General features: G+C 40.1%; 1 protein-coding gene across 6 annotated transcripts in view; it reads left to right on the forward strand.

Moving 5' to 3' along the window:
* Window positions 1-17,330, forward strand: part of PPP2R2C (protein phosphatase 2 regulatory subunit Bgamma) — a 206,844-nt gene that overhangs the window by 125,852 nt on the left and 63,662 nt on the right. Inside the window, exon 1 of one of the 6 annotated variants that reach the window (XM_061379907.1) lies at window positions 10,989-11,046. The exons of the other annotated variants lie outside the window; for them this stretch is intronic. Coding sequence (XP_061235891.1) covers window positions 11,004-11,046 — 43 coding nt within the window. The 5' untranslated portion in view covers window positions 10,989-11,003. Of the gene's footprint in view, window positions 1-10,988; window positions 11,047-17,330 lie in introns of those variants that run through there. 6 annotated transcript variants of the gene reach the window in all.

Consider the following 17,330-nt stretch of genomic DNA (forward strand, 5'->3'; position numbering starts at 1 on the left):
GAGGTTTTCCTTGTCCTTGTATCATAAGAAAATTTCAAATGATTACATTTGCACAGTCGTGGCTTTATCATGTCTTTATTCTTATGCCTCCAGTATTACGCTTCTTGCTTGCATCCCATCTATTCACTTTTATCCCTCTACTGTCTCTGCCATATCCTTTCCAGCAGTATTGTGATTTCTTCTGAGTTTACATATAAAGTTTCTGTATTCTAAAGGGATCCCACCAGCTTGATGTGAATTTAGATTTTTGTTAAAAGTTGAAAAGCATTTAGACTAATGCTGCACCTTGGCAGAACGCATTCTCAAATGCATAGGGCAAACAGGAGCCATGTTCGTTACACGCCGTAAAATGTGGAGAGAGGAGCAGACTTCTTTGGTATTTGTGTCTGAGTAGCAAATGGTAGAGTCTGCCTTGTAAAGTGTACTTGTGTTTGCATGTATTTGTGTCTCCTTTAAGTGAAGAAGAACCACAAAAGTGAAAGAAAACTATTTCCCTTTTTATGGAGATCCCATTATTTTCTGTTATGTAGATTTGAGGGAGATATTTCTGAACTCTTCAGACATGTAGCTATGCAGACAGACAGCTCATGACAGCTGCAAAAATACCTGACTCTTCAAAATACTTTTTAAACCCCATTTGTTTGTGTCTTTTTTTGCCCCATGTAGAGATCCTTCAAAAAACAGATCACTGCCAATTTTCCTGATGGTTTATACCTAAGAAGCACCAAACAGTACAAAAACATTCAGCGTATGAAATGAAAACAGATGTTTAATAAAATGTAATGCAGTTTATTCACCTGTTTATGTGAGTGCTGCACATGTTTGAAGGGTGTAACTATTTATTAAACAGCTTGCCCATGTGTTACCAAATAGTGGATTGAATTCTAGTAAGTCTGCTTAAGTAGCTCATGAATATGACATTTTGTCTATTTACACCTTTCCAACTGGGTTAAAACGTCAAAAAGATGTATTTTTTAATATAAGTACCTCAATTCTTTTTGACATTATTTTCTGTAGTTCATTTTATATGCATATCTTTTTTTTATATTATCATCATGATGGTATTAATTTGGATGTGCAAATTAGGTCTTCATGATGTTGTCATATCAGCATCTGGATTCAAGATGTGCTGTTTCATAAACATCATATCCTATTGCTTTTCATCAGAGAGTCCCCCTTTCCTAATCTAATTATTCATAAGGAACCTTGGGGATTGTGCTAATGGGCATCTGAAGCTATAAAGAGTAATGAAAGTGGTTGTGTTACTGCTATGCAATTAAGTGTATATAGAATACCATTCATATAATTAAATTCAGAATTTTTACCACTCCTTTCCTCCTTTATAGTACATTAATTATTGCTCTGAAGTAAAAAATAATACTAATGGAATATAAGAGCTTTTTACAAGAGTTGTAGCATTTATAGTCACAAGTTGATTTTGGCTTTAATTTTTAAAGGCCTTCAGCAAAGAAGTGGCCAGTTCTATGCCATTATTTTAATGTATTTTTCATGTTTTATATTAAAAAGTGGAGGATGTTTCTGATTGAGGCAGAATTTGAACTTCTGGGAAACCAAGGAGGATGTGCTGTGTGTTTCCCATTTAATGTTATGTCCATTGGTTTGATTGGGTGTAATGCACATCATGTTGCTGCTGGTAATGTGTATCGGTAGTCACTGCAATTTGTACGTTCAGCCTGACCTTTAGTCGGGGTTCAGTTTTCTGTCTTTGTTCATTTGGCCTAAGTGTTCTGATGAATGAAGATAAAGTATTTAGATCAACTAGTCAATATGTTTTCCGCTGATAATTTCATATTAATAAGTGCTGATGGTTAGTATCTTTAAGGTCTACTGACAATGTGATTTAAATCAATGGCATTTTTGCCTCATTTAGTTCAATGGGAGCAAGAATGAGTCTTTAGCCAGCAGAAAATTATAAATACCAGTCTCTGTTCATGTGTCATTCAGTATGAGCAAGAGGTTTTATGGTGCTGCCAGGCTGAAAAAAATCCTTTCCTTTTTTTATAACAAAGCTGCATTTAGCTGAAGTAATCCCTAGGTAGCCTGTTAGAGGTGTTCCAGCTTTGTTATTCCCAAATAATAGGGAATGTGGCCTCTTGCTGATTCTACTTAAGTAAGTAGTTGCTAGTGCTTAAAATAGTTTCAGAGACTGCTGTGCTGCTGAAATTCTGCTGCAGACATCCTACATTAACCTAGTTATCTTGAATATTTATGTGAAATTCAGACTTTTATTGGCAGTCATGACGTTCCATGGAAATGAAGAGGCTAAGAAATCCATCTTCGATTATATGCAGCTGGTTGGGATCTCATCCTATGTTCTGGGCTGCCTTGACTGTGAAAATCCCACTATTGTTTTAAAATTGCTCCTCTGCATAGTAGCCTACTACAAAACTGGCTAGTAATTTCATAATGCAACCCTTCCTGGATATCCTCTTAGTTTCCCCCCAGGTACCTACCAGGAGAAATAAGAGTGTTTGAATGAGAGTTTAATAGGGCCAGGTCCTGTCTGATCCAATGACAGAATGTTGGAGGGGGACTCACAGCTCCTCTAATCACCACTACAAAACCAGAAGGAGATAAGGAAGAAGGGGAAAGTGCACAGAAACCCTGCTGTCTTGGCTAGATTTCCAGGTTGCTTAGGACTTTAAAGGTTAAACCTAACACCTGAGATTCATACCTCTTTAATTACTAGAAGACAATGTTCAGAGCTTGAGAATAGCATGCTCTTGCCGTTACTCTGCAAGCATCTGCACTCTACATTAGTCCATGCTTTAAAATACTCTTAAAATACAGCACTATATTGGTAGGTCATTATCTCCATTTAAAAGGCAAATAAGTTTTGCCTCCAAGAGAAAAAGTTATAGTCATCTTACTGTCTGTACAAAACACTTGGGGTGCTTGGTCACATCAGTGATCTGCAGTCGGGTTAACACTGCCACATTTTGTACTGCCCTGAAGGATGCTGGTGCAATGACTGGCAAATTTCCTAGCCATTTTCTGCAGCTGATCTCTGCTGTTCCCATTTGCTCTTGAATAAACCTCAGCATTACTTCCTCATCCCTTCTAAGCATACTCTCTAAGACAGGTCTGAAAAATCTCTAAATGAGAAAAAACCTTCAATCCATTCAAACAGCCTTTTTCTTTGGTTGATGTTTATTTTTTCCATTTTACAGTGGTAAAGTTTATATTTTACCTTTACATTTTTCTCTGTTAACTTACATTTTTTCACTTTATTTTGGTTTCCTTTGGTCACAGGGTAAAACCCTTAATCCTCTGCACTAATGTATTAAGTAGGGACCAGCTGGCATAACATTCTTATTGGCTGTTGGATGCTTCCTACCCTCCCTATTGCTTTTGCATATTGTGTTTTTCTGTGTGAAGGTAATGAAAATAAATGTTTAGAACAATTTAGAGCAATAAAAGATCTGATTTTGAGTTCCTGCCTAGTGTGTGCATCTCTTTAATTATCCAAGTAATCCTGATCAATGAATCGTATTTTTGGATGTTCACCTAAAAACTTAAAGAAAGCCTCTTCTTGAAGGTTAGTCATTGCTTTCTTAGGCTCAGCTTATAATAATATTCTTTTGTTCTTGCATTTCATATGCAAATTATTATTTTAATGAACCTTAGGTTTAATTTTGTGCAAATCAGATATGGGGGTGGCGGGGAGCTGCCTGTTTTCCATTGTCAAATCTGTTTCTGTCTTTCCTTTTAAAGCAAATTTCCACACACAAGTTCAAATCTCTTAGATAAAGAATATGCTCATTTTCAAAGATTATAATTGATTTTTGTCCCTGTTTTTAATACTTTGCACTGTAAATGACATCCCAGTGGAGAATAATCATCATACAGATGTTTGAAAGCTCCTTCCTGCCGAGTATGGTAATTGAAGCCTATAAAGTGTCATCAGACTGCACGTTGATTCTAATTAGTACAAGGCAGTTCCTCTTAGCTTTTTATAGTTTTACTGGCCTCTTTCCTTCATTATTTTACCAGCTGGCTAGTAAATCTTGTTAGTTACTCAAAAAAAACAGATGAAAACATGGGATTTTTCTGGGTGGTTTATAGTGGCTTGTTTTCCTTTGCCAAATATACAATTTTCTGTATGGTTTGATGCTGAATTTCTGAAGCTACTAGTGTACTTTTAGCTCAGACTGGCCCAGCACTATGACATCTTTTGAAAGACTTTTAATCTTCTGTCTTCAGGAGAAACATTAGAGCAACAACCGTTTTTCTCCTCTTAATAGGGCCTTTATGATAATGACTCTCATATGTCTATTTTCTGAAAAAGGAACTTTTTTTAGTGACTGCTTTATGTTGGATTTTATAGCAGACGGTTTCCCAGGGTATTCTTGGAACAATCAACAGTGGGATGTAAGTGGGCAGATAAGAGTTTTTCTATTGAAAGGAGCTCAAAAAAATCTGTGCAAAATCACTGAGAAAAGAAGCTTTGTTGCCTGTTTCAGGTTCCATGTGTGAGTATACTTGGGTACAGGTTAAATTCCGAGGTCTTACTGGGGGTGGATTGTGCCTTCAGAAATGTACCTCCCTCTGATAGCCTAAAGTAGTGTCCTTGTGTTTCCTCATGTCTTTCTGCAAGCTATTTTGCTTTAAATAATCTGGGAGCTTAGAGAGAGACAGAGATTGAAGAACTTGCATGCCCCAGCTGCTTTCTTCAGGCCTCTTTTCTAAGCATGGAAGAGTGAAATAAGAGCTTGCTCCCTCCAGAGTCTGAGGCAGGACCCATGACGACTATTTTGGTTTTTAAGGTGAAATTTGTATTTCTCCCTTACATGTGGTGAGCACCTTGTCTGAGTGTTCAGGTAGCATATGCAACCTTTCTCATGATTCATTGCTTACACAATTTGTTGTTGATTCCAACTGAAGGATGCTCCAGTTATGTGAAAGTCCACATTCTGCTTGGAAATTGAGCAGGTTCAAGAACACCTATGTGAGCAATAATTTGTTTGTATTCTTAGGCACCAGACTAAGATTTAGCAGGTTGATTTGATCCTCTGAATGCCAGCATGCCAAGGAAGCAATTTTGTTTGTAGTCATCTTTATTCTTTACAGTGAAGCAAAATGATAATGATATATCTGCCTTCCTTCATATCTAGTTCTTAGTCTTTGGCAAGAAAACAATATGCAACAGCTCTGATCTGGAGAAGGCCTGTAGTATAAACAATTAAAGTAGAACAGACCATTTCAGTTGGAAGGGATTTACAGCAATCATCTAGTCCAACTGCCTGACCACTTCAGGGCTGACCAAAAGTTACAGCATGATATTAAGGGCATTGTCGAAGTGCCTCTTCAACACTGACAGGCTTGGGGCATTGACCACCTCTCTAGGAAGCCTGTTCCAGTGTTTTGACCACCCTCTTGCTAAAGAAGCACTTCCTGAAGTCCTGTCTGAATCTTCTCTGGCACAGCTTTGAACCATTCCCATATGTCCTGTCACTGGACACCAGGGAGAAGAGGTCAGCACCTCCCTCTCTACTTCCCTCCTCAGGAAGCTGTAGAGAGCAAGGATGTTGCCCTCAGCCTCCTTTTCTCCAAACAAGACAGACTCAGAGTCCTTAACTGCTCCTTACAGGACATCACTTCCAGCCCTTTCACCAGCCTTGCTGCCATCCTCTGGATGCATTCAAGTACCTGAACATCCTCCTTAAATTGTGGCACCCAGAACTGTACACAGTGCTCAAGGTGAGGCCGCACAAATGCTGGGTACCTCAGGAAAACCACCACTTTTAACTGTCTGGTTACACTGTGTCTGACGCACCATAAGATGTGGTTTGTTCTCTTGACTGCCAGGGCACACCACTGACTCCTATTGAGCCTGCTGTCAACCAGCATCCCCAGATCCCTTCCTGCAGGGCTGCTTTCCAGCCACTCCTCTCCCAGCTGATACGTGTTCCTGGCATTGCTCCATCCTAGGTGCACAATTTGGCATTTTGACTTATTAAATTTCATCCCATTAATCATAGCCCAATGCTCTAATCTATCTAGATTCCTCTGTAAGGCCAGTTGCAGAACTCCTCTTTACTTTTTTTCAGTGGAAAGTGTACTTAGTAGTTACAGTATACTTATACTTGAACGAGGTGATCCTGCCCTCTGCTCTCGTGAGACCTCACTTGGAGTATTGAGTACAGTTCTGGTGTCCTCAACATAAAGAGGGCATGGAACTGTTGGAACAAGTCCAGAGGAGGCCACCAGGTTGATCAGGGGACTGGAGCACCTCCCATATGAGGAAAGGCAGAGAAAGTTGGGGCTGTTCAGCCTGGAGAAGAGAAGGCTGCGTGGAGACCTCATAGCAGCCTTCCAGTATCTGAAGGGGGCCTATAGGGATGTTGGGTAGGGACTCTTCATTAGAGACTGTAGTGATAGGACAAGAGGTAATAGGTTAAATGATTATTATGATATTGCTTCACAATGGATCCTCCATTTAGTTCAGAGCATGTTTAGAAGCAAACCTCTTTCTCAAATGGATTAGCTGCTAATTGTGCAAGTGTATCATAGAATCATAGAACAGTTAGGGTTGGAAAGAACCTTAAGATCATCAAGTTCCAACCCCCCTGCCATGGGCAGGGACACCTCGCTCTAAACCATATCACCCAAGGCCTCGTCCAACCTGGCCTTGAACACAGCCAGGAATGGAGCATTCACAGCCTCTCTGGGCAACCTATTCCAGTGCCTCACCACCCTAACAGGAAAGAATTTCCTCCTTATATCCAATCTAAGCGTCCCCTGTTTAAGTTTTAACCCATTACCCCTTGTCCTACCACTACAGTCCCTAATGAAGTGTCCCTCCCCAACATCCCTATAGGCCCCCTTCAGATACTGGAAGGCTGCTGTGAGGTCTCCAGTATAGGAGTCTCCAGTACAGGAGGCTACTAAACTAAACACAGCATGTATTTGGTCTGAGTTGGTATTTCTAGCAAAGTACAGTGATGTGTTGCTTTCTGAAGTAAAAAGTTTATTTATTGTTTTGCTAATAAATACCACATCACTTAGGGACAGCAGTGTGAAATAAAGATACTGTTGTAGAGATCCAGCTTCTTCCATGGTTAAGGAATGGGGCCAGAGTCTGCATTGGTCCCCTTCCCTGCAGTGTGATACCTGATGGCAAGTGCAAACCAGTGCAGGCCTGGGGAAGGTGATGTCTCTCTACTCAACCAGCCTTTGGCAAATTTTCCAGCATGTACTCTGTAGTTCCAGCTTAGGTAAAACAACTCCTTTATCATGGTCTTTTGAACAGCTAACCACTGTTTCTCTACTGTTTTGCCCCAGAGAAACCTGTCAACACCTTTTCTCCTTGTTCTGTATTTAACGGATATGTCAACATTGTTTAATGGAGGATGGTGAAAAGGTATGTTTTGTAGTTAGCTCTGTACGTGGCTGTGTGTCCTGACAGCAACAGTCTTGGGCACAGCATCCCACTAACATTATATTGGCTGTGATGTCAGTTCACTAGCTTAGATATTCCTCTGCAGTGCATAAATATACCCTCATGCAAAGAAAAATTCAGGAGCATCACAACTAAATATCCATATTTTTTAATTATAGTGGGATTAAAATAGACTTGAGGCTTCAGTTGGCCTCATGCCTCAGAACTGCTGTATTGCAGCAAAGGGTGCTCAGCTTTGAGAGCTCCGCAGTGATTACTGCAAACTGCAGTTTAACAACTGGCCATGAGCGCAAGGCACAGCTTCAAGGATATTGGGGGTTTGAAAGCTTTGAACTTCTGTCAAGGGCTTAGATGTCTAAATGTTATCTGTGTGGGCTGCAAATTAGCAGCTCTCAAACTACATGGCTCCAGGAGGCATGGCCCTGGGGAGGATGCCTGCAGATTTTAGAACCATCACCATATGCTTTGAAGCCCCCCCTGATCTGGGGAGACTTTTTAGAAAATTCCTCTAGGTCTATCTGTGTAGGAGACAGAAATCTGATCTACCGATGTTTGCTTTTCCAGACTATTTTGGTTTTAACTTTTCAGCTTTAGTGGTATGCTGGCAGAAGCTGTGTTTTGCATTTAACCTTTTGATGAAGAAGGGATGATCGTGCTAAGCGTTAAAACACGGTAGGCATGAAGCTTTGAAGTCCATGATACCCTGTTGTGAAAGCAGTGGGAATGGTCTGAGTTCCCAGTTACAATATTGTGTTATTAGACTGGAAAGAGCTTTGAGGGCTGTTTTGCGTAACTGCTGGGTTACCTGCATTCAGTTACCAGTTAACTGCTGCATTCCCGAGTAGGAAATATACCTGAATCTGCCTGACCATCAAGCAGTTGCTGGTTTAGACATTGTCCATGGCATTTGTAATATATGCTGATCTAGTCCTGTTATGTAATTGGTGTCCTTTGGGAATGTCACAAAACAGGCATGTTTATTTCCTGAGGCTGTTAGCAGTGTTTGAACTTTCTTTATCAGACACAGGCTGGGAAAAGGTGCATTGATTTTCAACCTCTTCTGTTCTTGAGGTATTTTTTCTCTCTTAAAATCAATAATTATAGGTATATGATGCATTTAAATTTGAGGACAAATTTACCATTGGGTTTTGCACACTCCAGCTATGTAGAATTCAGTCTTTCAAGGCCAGGAGTTCCTGACATGATAGGGTGATTTAGCATACTCTTCATTTTAAGCACATGAGTAATCCCATCTTTCCTCATATATATTTAGGTGGATACATATATATTTAAAAATGAAGACTTTAGCCTTTTGTGAACAGAATCTTTTGAGCTTTTAGACCAATGTTAGTTGTATAAGCCACCCCTAAATTTTTGTATTATGTTATTTCCAGACATATCAAACCTTAAAGCAGTAGGGTTGATACTGAAGCTGATACAGAACAGTTAGGCTGTTCGTTTTTAGACCAGTTTAGGAGCAACCTTGGTGTTGCATCAGTAAAAAAAATCTGATTTGTTTTGGATCATTACGTAAACTTGCTGAAGAGACCCCGATGCAATCAAGAACTAAGTGCATGGTCTTTGAGCTTAGCTTTAGTTTACACACTTAAGCCAGCAATACTACCTGGGTAATACTGAGAGGTCACAAACACTCATTTCAAAGGATGCTTGGAATAGATCTAATATATTATGATGTGCGTGATCTTCATCAAAGAAGTATTAGGCACTCCCAGAAGTCCCACATTTACATGATCCTGTGACAGACCTAGAGGCAAATTCAGAGTTGTCAGCTGAATTGCCTTTGGAGCCTGCCAAGCAAACAGATGCTAATGTTAGATGAGTGTCTACACAGCTTGGCATCGAGCTCCCATGACAGGCAACAAGCCCTGTGTGTGACCTTAGCTTGCTGGTCCACTGCTGCGAGTCTCAGGGGAGATGTCCAGTGATGTACAAGTTAGAGCTGTGCGTTGCTCACAGTATTTGAACATAGTTTATTTATGTATCCTGTAGTCAAAGTGTCTGATAAGTAGATTTAAGCACTGCCATCTACCTTTGTGCATTAAGACTGAGAAAACTAAATCTGGTTTTCCTTCTGCTGGTTCTACAGGCTCCAGAGCCCCTTGTACTCTGGAAAACACCAACCTCTGCCAATTATGGCAGAAAACTCTACTATAATTTGGCATAGCAGAGTGTGTTACTGGTCTGCATGCACCACTGGTTGCTATGAGTCGCAGTCTGTAAGTATATCTGTCCGAGTAAACAGAACGTGTGGGAACGCTGCAACCAGCTGGCATGGAGGGGTCTGTGGTGCCTATGAGGGTGGCATTCCACTGCTTCCGAAACATCATGGCTGTGTGTATGTTACCTGTTGGGGAATGTCCCTGGCTTGTGATAAAACTCTGAGCCACACCAAGGAGGTGTTTGAGGGAGAGCAGTTTATCACAGCCAAAAGGCTGTCAGAGGTCCACTCGTAGTAGTTTAACAGCATGAATCGTTGCAAAGCCCCAAAATGTCCTGAAGGTCTCCATCATTTACTAGCACAGATATGGCTGTTGTGTCTCTGCTTTCTTGTCCTCACTCTGCACATAAAGGCTCTGGCTGTAGTCCACCTCCTAGCTCCAGCCCTTAATGATGTTTAAGATTACATCCCCCAGCTTCACCCAAAAGCCTGCTCACTGGGGCTTTTCCTTCCTTGGTGAACGCTATTGTGAGGCTTTGTTTGTTAGAGCTCCACCAGTATATTCATTTAGCAACACGCATACTCATTTGAACTGAATACAGGGACATTTAAGTCTCTAGACAAGTGATTAAGAGCTGTATTAAACAGAAATGTTTTGCTGAGCTCCAGCTTGGATTATCTGTCCCTCAGTATATGTATAATCAAAACTGCTTCTCTGATCTTGGATAAAAACTCTAGAGGATCTGTTTCATTTTTTTCTTCCTTTGTGTAAAATGGGAATGCTAACATTTCCTTACCGACTTCCTTGGGTTGCTGGGGGGTTTAATGCTGCCTGGAAAGTGCTTTGAACGTAAGAACTGCTGTGACTGAATTACTGAGAGCTTTGCTTCTGGAATTTAATTGCTCAGTTAAGGGGGGGAAAGTAGTTCAGTACCAGCTGGCAGTGAAATTCTATTGAAGTTTGTATGTAATACATGGGAAATAATTTTTAATCTGGTTATTCAGGATTGTATTTTAAATTTTGGATGACTTTTCATTACTCTTTGATACATTTTAAATTAATATTTTTTGTTGAAAAAGGTTCATATGGGTGAGATTTCTTTTGTTCTTATTTCATAACAGGCTCTTAGCAAAACTTGATGTGTGCTTATTGTAGATCATTGCAGTTATTATGCACAAGCATAATCACTTCTGACAGTGAAAGTGAAATGAGTATATTTTAATAAGCTGTGCACTTTCCATTTTTGGCATTTATGTGCTCCAAAAGGAGGGGTGAGGTTCAAGGTCTCGCCGTGCTCTCCATAAAGCCCAGTTGCCTAGCATTTTTAACACTTGGCAGCATCATTTCTAATCTGTCTTTTGCTGGCAGCCAGGCTGTGCTGCTCCTCGGTGTGAGGGAACATGGAGCTGAGCAGAAACTCCCAGCTCAGGCAGGCTTCCTTCTGTGAGTACCAGTTTAAACCCTGCTCTGGAAATTGTAGACACATAACTTGATGCCCATGGCAATGTTTTCCTTTTTGCCCCTAAGTGTTGGTTGGTAACAGGAGTGGACTGGCACATTTCCTAATTGCACTAATGTTTAGGAAGTGGAGTGTTTCAAGTCAGTTGCTGAAATATCAGCTTAGATGACTGTAATCTGACAGCAGACTCAGAAAGAAAGAAAGGAAGGAAGGAAGATCCATCAATCTCAGAAGAATGAATTACTAGCATGTGTTACACAGTATAAGCTGTGAAGGAGCTTTTAGGGGCTGTGAAGTTTAAAAGCTTTCTGTTCACCTCTTTATGCTAAAACAAAGATTGATCTGCAGTGTTTTCTTAGTTTAACTGTTGCTTGTAAGAATAACTATGAGCATTGTTACCAAGTCTTAGACTTACTGAAGGTGAAAGGCTTTCTCATGAGTTTTCCAATTTATCCAGGTTGAACAGGATGGAGGGATCAGTGATTCCCTGGCTTAGCAGCTTTGGACATGCTGGGTAACTGAGGTACTTGCTGGAAGCTGGGCTTGAGTCAGCCCTTGTGCTGCCTGTTATTACACGGGAGGACCGCCAGTCTCACGGCACTGAGAGATGCAGTTTGCAGGTGATGCAGTTTGACTATTTGGGAACCCCTAAATAGGTATTAAAAAGGATTTTAGCAAGCTTTCTGTCAGTCCACTGAGTATTTCAGATGATGAAGGCACAAAGCAGTGCACTTGATGACATCAGCCAGGAGAATAGTAATGTTAATTAGGCATTCTGCAAGACTGAAGCTTTGTAACTTCTGGCTGATAGAAGCAGGTCACCTTGAACATGAAGAAACCTGAAGTGCATGTAAATTGTAGCCAAAATTTTGAGAAATGTGTCCTAATTTTCAGCTACACCACATCTGACAAATGTTCCTCGACCTTCTTTACTAATGAAGCAGTGGGAAACGTTCCATTTAACTCAGTGGGTAGAAGGTCAAGACTCTTTGGCCTCTTTTCCTGGTGGCCTTGTACTGTGCAGGAGGGAGATGGGGGCCAGAACCTTTAAGCTTTTAAATTAGGAATAAGTGGGATGGGGATTGGAAAAAGGAGGGAGAGAGGAGAATTGCTTTATGACAAGCTGAATCTCAGTGACTTTTATTCAGTATGAAGTGTTGTTTTTAGCACAGAACCCAGATAATCTATTTTACATATTTGTCCTGTAGGCAGAAAATTATTTTCACACTGACTGTGCTCCAATAGTTGGGTGTCATTTCCTGATTTTCTAATTTGAGAAATAGAGCTAGAAATTAGCATGTGATTAAAAAGCTGTTGGAAAAAATTCCTAAGCTCTTAAAATAAATGCATGCAAAAAATGTTGGAGGAAAAACCCCAGCTCTACTAAAGCGTGAAGACAGAAACAGTGAATGACGGTGGTCATAGGTGCTCATAGAAAGGGTGCAAATTTGGGGTTTGGTTTTTAGATTCTGTTTCAGGTAAATTCTCTTTGAATGAGCACTGAACCTACATTCAAATATTCTGAATGGAAAGGTGCTTTCCTCGTCCCTGAGGACATAGGGATGCGTGGACCTGTGAAACTCAGTGGTATGGTACTGGTCTCCTGATGCTGATGCAGGTCACTGATGTATGTACATGTGGCATTTCTAAACCCCAAAATTTGGAGATTGAAGATGGAAAAAGGGAAAGATTTGCCCAATGCTTGCCAGGATTTTATTATTTTATTTTTCTTTACTATTATTTACTACCATCCCCAGCTGAAGTGTTCTTGTTTCAAGTAGCCTTTCAAGAGCTTTTCAGCATTTGACCCTGTGGTTTTGGATTTCACATCGGGAAGCGATTGTTATACTCAGTAAGAAATGTTGTATTTAGCCTGATAAACCTCCTTGTTCTTCCCTGATGGTATTAAATGGGGCTGTTTGGATTTTGCTTCCAATATATTTGTCCTTGCTAGCACTGAAACCAGGCAGAGGGTCAATTAGGAAAATAGCTACATGAAGTGTAAGTGGACACACATCTCTGGATTTCATGCTGTTATTGATTGATCACCTTGTTTCAGTGATTGCTGAAGCACTCACACTATTAGCATCTATATCCAAAGTTTACTTTGGCCAGAATAAGCTTCCTGTTGTGTTTTGCCCTGCCGATGCATCTAACGAGGAGCAAACACAGCATTTTGCAGCACAAACTCCATCAGGTTTTAAAGAAACAATAAATTAGGAGAAAAGGCATAGTCAGAGATCTGCCAGGGGCAGAAGGGCAGGTAGATCCTTCATTTCAAACTACTTCCTCATCTTCTGCTGTGGCATTTCCTCGTGCTCTTCCATGCTTTATTAATATACCCTCTCATGTACACTCTTTAGCACCCTTTTTGATGCTCTGCTCTTACTAACATATTCACATGCCCTCTTTTTCTCTCTCCCTCTCATGTCTACTTGCATTCTCATTCTCTCTCATCTGTCCTTCCTATATGGCCACCCAACTGTGATGGGTTATTTTGGTGACTTGGAGAGGCAGTTTGTGTATAAGTCAACAAAATGTCTTGTCTGCCAGGAGAGTGGAGTGGCTTTCTGATGCACTGGCTTTCAGTATCAAGTTTGTGACCCAGCCAAGGTGGACAGGGTAATGTGTGAGATTTTGTGTTCTGGTTGCTTGAATTTTGAAGGGTGGTTTCTAGTGTCCTGCAGTCCCCAGATCCAGCATGGTGAATAGGACTGCTGTGAACCAGTTACAGAGTCTATTGCATCAAGTAGGGTTTTTTTATGTTGTTAAAAAGTCTCTGCCATCTGTGTAGAAAAGAAGGGTTTTTCTGACCCTCATACCTTTGAGGTTTGCATACCTTGTTTCTAGCTGCTCGAGAAAACCTTTGAAACTTCAGCTTAAAAAATTCTTTCCATCCATTTGTTTCTTCCCCCTCACCCCCCTCTTTTATTTTTTGCCAGGTCTAAACTAAATTCTGACAACACAGCTCGTGATGGCCTTCTCTTCACTCCAGATACCATAATACTCCTCTTTCATCTACCATTTGTCCTTTTGTTTTATGGCTCTCTTTGTTGCAGCCATCTTTGTTGTTTCTTCCAGATTATGCTCCTCAGGGATTTTTGTATCAGTATGACTGAACATTGCTTGCAGCCATGCCAGATTGTGCTGTGATCGTATTGGATTTCACAAACCAAGGTTAGGCTAGGTCAGAACTTGGTTGAAATAACATAGACTACAAGATTGCCTGCTGGCCATTGGGAACACAACAGCGACAAATACCTGACCTAGATACTGATTCAGTCAGTTCAGGCCGATAGTGTTGCCATGCTGTTTGTGGTGGATGTGACAGAAAGGAGAAGTTCTGTCCTGTTCTAGCTGGTAGGATTTCACCGCTTTTTCTTTTTTAATAAAAGTACAGATGTTAATTCCACTGTTTTGGCCCATTCCAAATCCCTTAATTCTTTATCAAGATTACATTGCAATTCAACAAAATATTATATTCTCTGATCTTCTTTGCCCTCTTTTCCTGATGAGTGAGTGACTGAGTGGTATTTAGTTGCTGGCTAGGCTTAAACCATCATAACTGTACCCTTGTGTGATGTTTGCCCTCAAACCTTGCTACTGCTGTCCAAAAAGCTCCATTTCTGTGCTGGGTGAAAGAGTTTTGAAATTTTCTTTGATTTCCTGATCTTCTGATGCAAGACAACATTATACCAGGACCTTCAGATGGAAAGCCCCAGAAAGTTAGAAATCATTAGTAAATTGGAAAATTGTAGTTGAGTTTTTCTTAGAGTTGCTTGAAGTTTCTGACAAAAGACTGTATAAAGATGAGTATGTTCAGACTTTGCTTCACTGAGCGTATACTTGGTGGAAAATGCCATGCAATTATGCTAGAGTGCCCCAAATGATGCAAAGTTTTATTATGTAGATAAGGCTTTAATTACCGTAAAAGCATTTGGACCCACTTGTGTTGTATAGGAATAAGGTATTAAATCCCCTTAAGATAATCCTGTAAGAGGCTAGAAAATGAACATTGCAAGTATGTGATTGTGTGAAATAAAGGCCAGAATTAATCTGAGCTGTGAGTACCAACTTTTGTTTCACCCCACCCCATGCTGAGCCAGAGGAAGGGCTGCTGAAGGGTTTGTATCCATTCTGGGAAAATACTCATGAAGTTGAGGGAAGAGCAGTACAATCAGCTACAGATACCTTTGTGTGATGTCTTTCTGCGAATATGTGACATTAGTCTGGAGAATTAAGTTTATAATGTGTTGTACCTACTGGACCAATTTACTGTGCAGGATGTGAAACAGATGACCAGGTGTGTACCCCCCTGGAGTATTTTAATATTTTGAAGGTTTTTGGTTTGCTTTTCTAAGTCAGTTATCTATAGTTTGAGTGTCCAAATTGTGCTCTTTAACTGAGTGAAAATGCTGAGCATGGCAACTTTCAAATCCAAGTTTATATATATATATTTCTGCATAGAAAAAATGGGGAATTAAAGAATGGAATAGGAAGATTAATACTGGACAAAAGTTGGGATTTGTAATCTGATTGGAAATGTTTGCCCATTGGCATTGAGGTTACCCATAATTGTTCTTAATAGGTAAATTATCTCTGTCTCTGATAATCCTGTTCGTTAGTGCAAAGCTTGGCACTGCCAGCAGAGATATGGAACGTGTAGTGCAGAAGGCTCACAGGAGCCTTTCATCTCTTCCATCCCTTGCCAAGGGCTTACTGTACATGCAAATTCAACAGCGCTTCCATTATGGAGCATTTATATATCCTGGGCAGGGTGAAATCTGGTAGTTAATTGCTCTGTACAGTCAGGGGGCCGTTCTCCAATGGAAGAATCTGCAAGATGGTACCATAGTGGCTGATGCTGCTGCAGCATTAATAAATATATAGGGGAATGTTCTGTAGAAGGTATGGAGGGCTTTGTTGATTGATTCTTTTCCTACCTCCTCTGTCCCAGGAAGAGGCAGACTGGCTAATCTTTCTTATGAAAGCAGCATGACTAATGTTTGCCTGCTGAACAGATAAGCTGGATAAGATTATATATTTTTTGCTGTTGTTTTCAGCTGTTATTTACAGGATCAATAAAAGTGATTTTCAATTCAAGGATAATTTTTTACCAGCAAGCTGCATAGCCTCTGAGGTTGGAATATTGGATCTGCTCTTTTTCAGAACAAGTTAATTTAAGAATGATAGGTAGCTTTCAGTTCAGAATTGCTTTTTCTAATAGAAAGGAGGGATACAGCTGGAAGAAACACCTTGAGGGGGAGAGAACTTTGCCTCAGAACATCATTGCTTACACTGCCCACAGATACTTAATGCTTTAGCTGCTTTTCTTTAAGGAATAATCACTTAACTGCAGACAATATTTTAATGACAAATGCAATATAAGAACAAAATGCAGAGCTGTTTTATTATAACCATAGTTCAGTTACTACTGAAGTCTGTGCAGATGCTTCTGTGGACCTTACTGGGTGTTGGCTGATACCCTCTGTAAAATGCAGTCTAGTATTTTGTGACCATTGTGACCATTCCTGCCATGGTGGAAGTATTCCAGGTCAAAAGCAAGTGTATTCACGCATACAAATTCAAGTGCCGTTCATTCCTTTTGCGTGGTTATTCTATATGATTCTTTTGTGACCTGTTGAGAAAGTCACATAAGCATTACACATGCCATGCATACACACACAGATACACATGTATTTTAACAGATCCTACATTCCTCCCCTCTGTATTTACCCTTTTCCTCCATTGCACACTTAAGATACGAGACTCCATTCTAAAAGGAGTGTCAGTATGAGTCTTCAGTTCTGCCTTTATGGCTGAGGTAAGATAGAGCTGGAAATTAGTAAAATCATGCAGGTATTCTTTTATAAGCAGGAGCCCACAACTGTTGTCAGTATGAATTTTACAGAGTAAGAACAAAATAGCCAAGAAACGTTCTTCCACTGGAAGCACTATAGATGAACATGCCAAAAAAGTTGATTAGATTTTTAGATTAAAAAAAAAAATGCCATTTTTTAATTCAAACTCAACCCATCCCAAGTCCCAGAGCATTGTCAACCATAAGCAGAGTCTCTGTAATCTTCCTGTACTCTAATAAGAGTAGGGCTTTAGGGTTTTTATTTTATTACCTATAAAATACACAGTCTGTGGAAGCCCACATAAAAATCAGATGCTATTAACTTTGAGAGCTTTGGGTTCAGACCCAAAATATTGTAAGTCATCTTGTTCCATTTTTCTCAAAGTCTATACATCCATATATTTTATT

Source organism: Neopsephotus bourkii, unplaced genomic scaffold, assembly GCF_033783945.1.
Source record: "Neopsephotus bourkii isolate Nb327-2 ecotype Australia unplaced genomic scaffold, CSIRO-AGI_Nbou_v1 NB_1780, whole genome shotgun sequence".
Lineage (NCBI taxonomy): Eukaryota > Metazoa > Chordata > Aves > Psittaciformes > Psittacidae > Neopsephotus > Neopsephotus bourkii.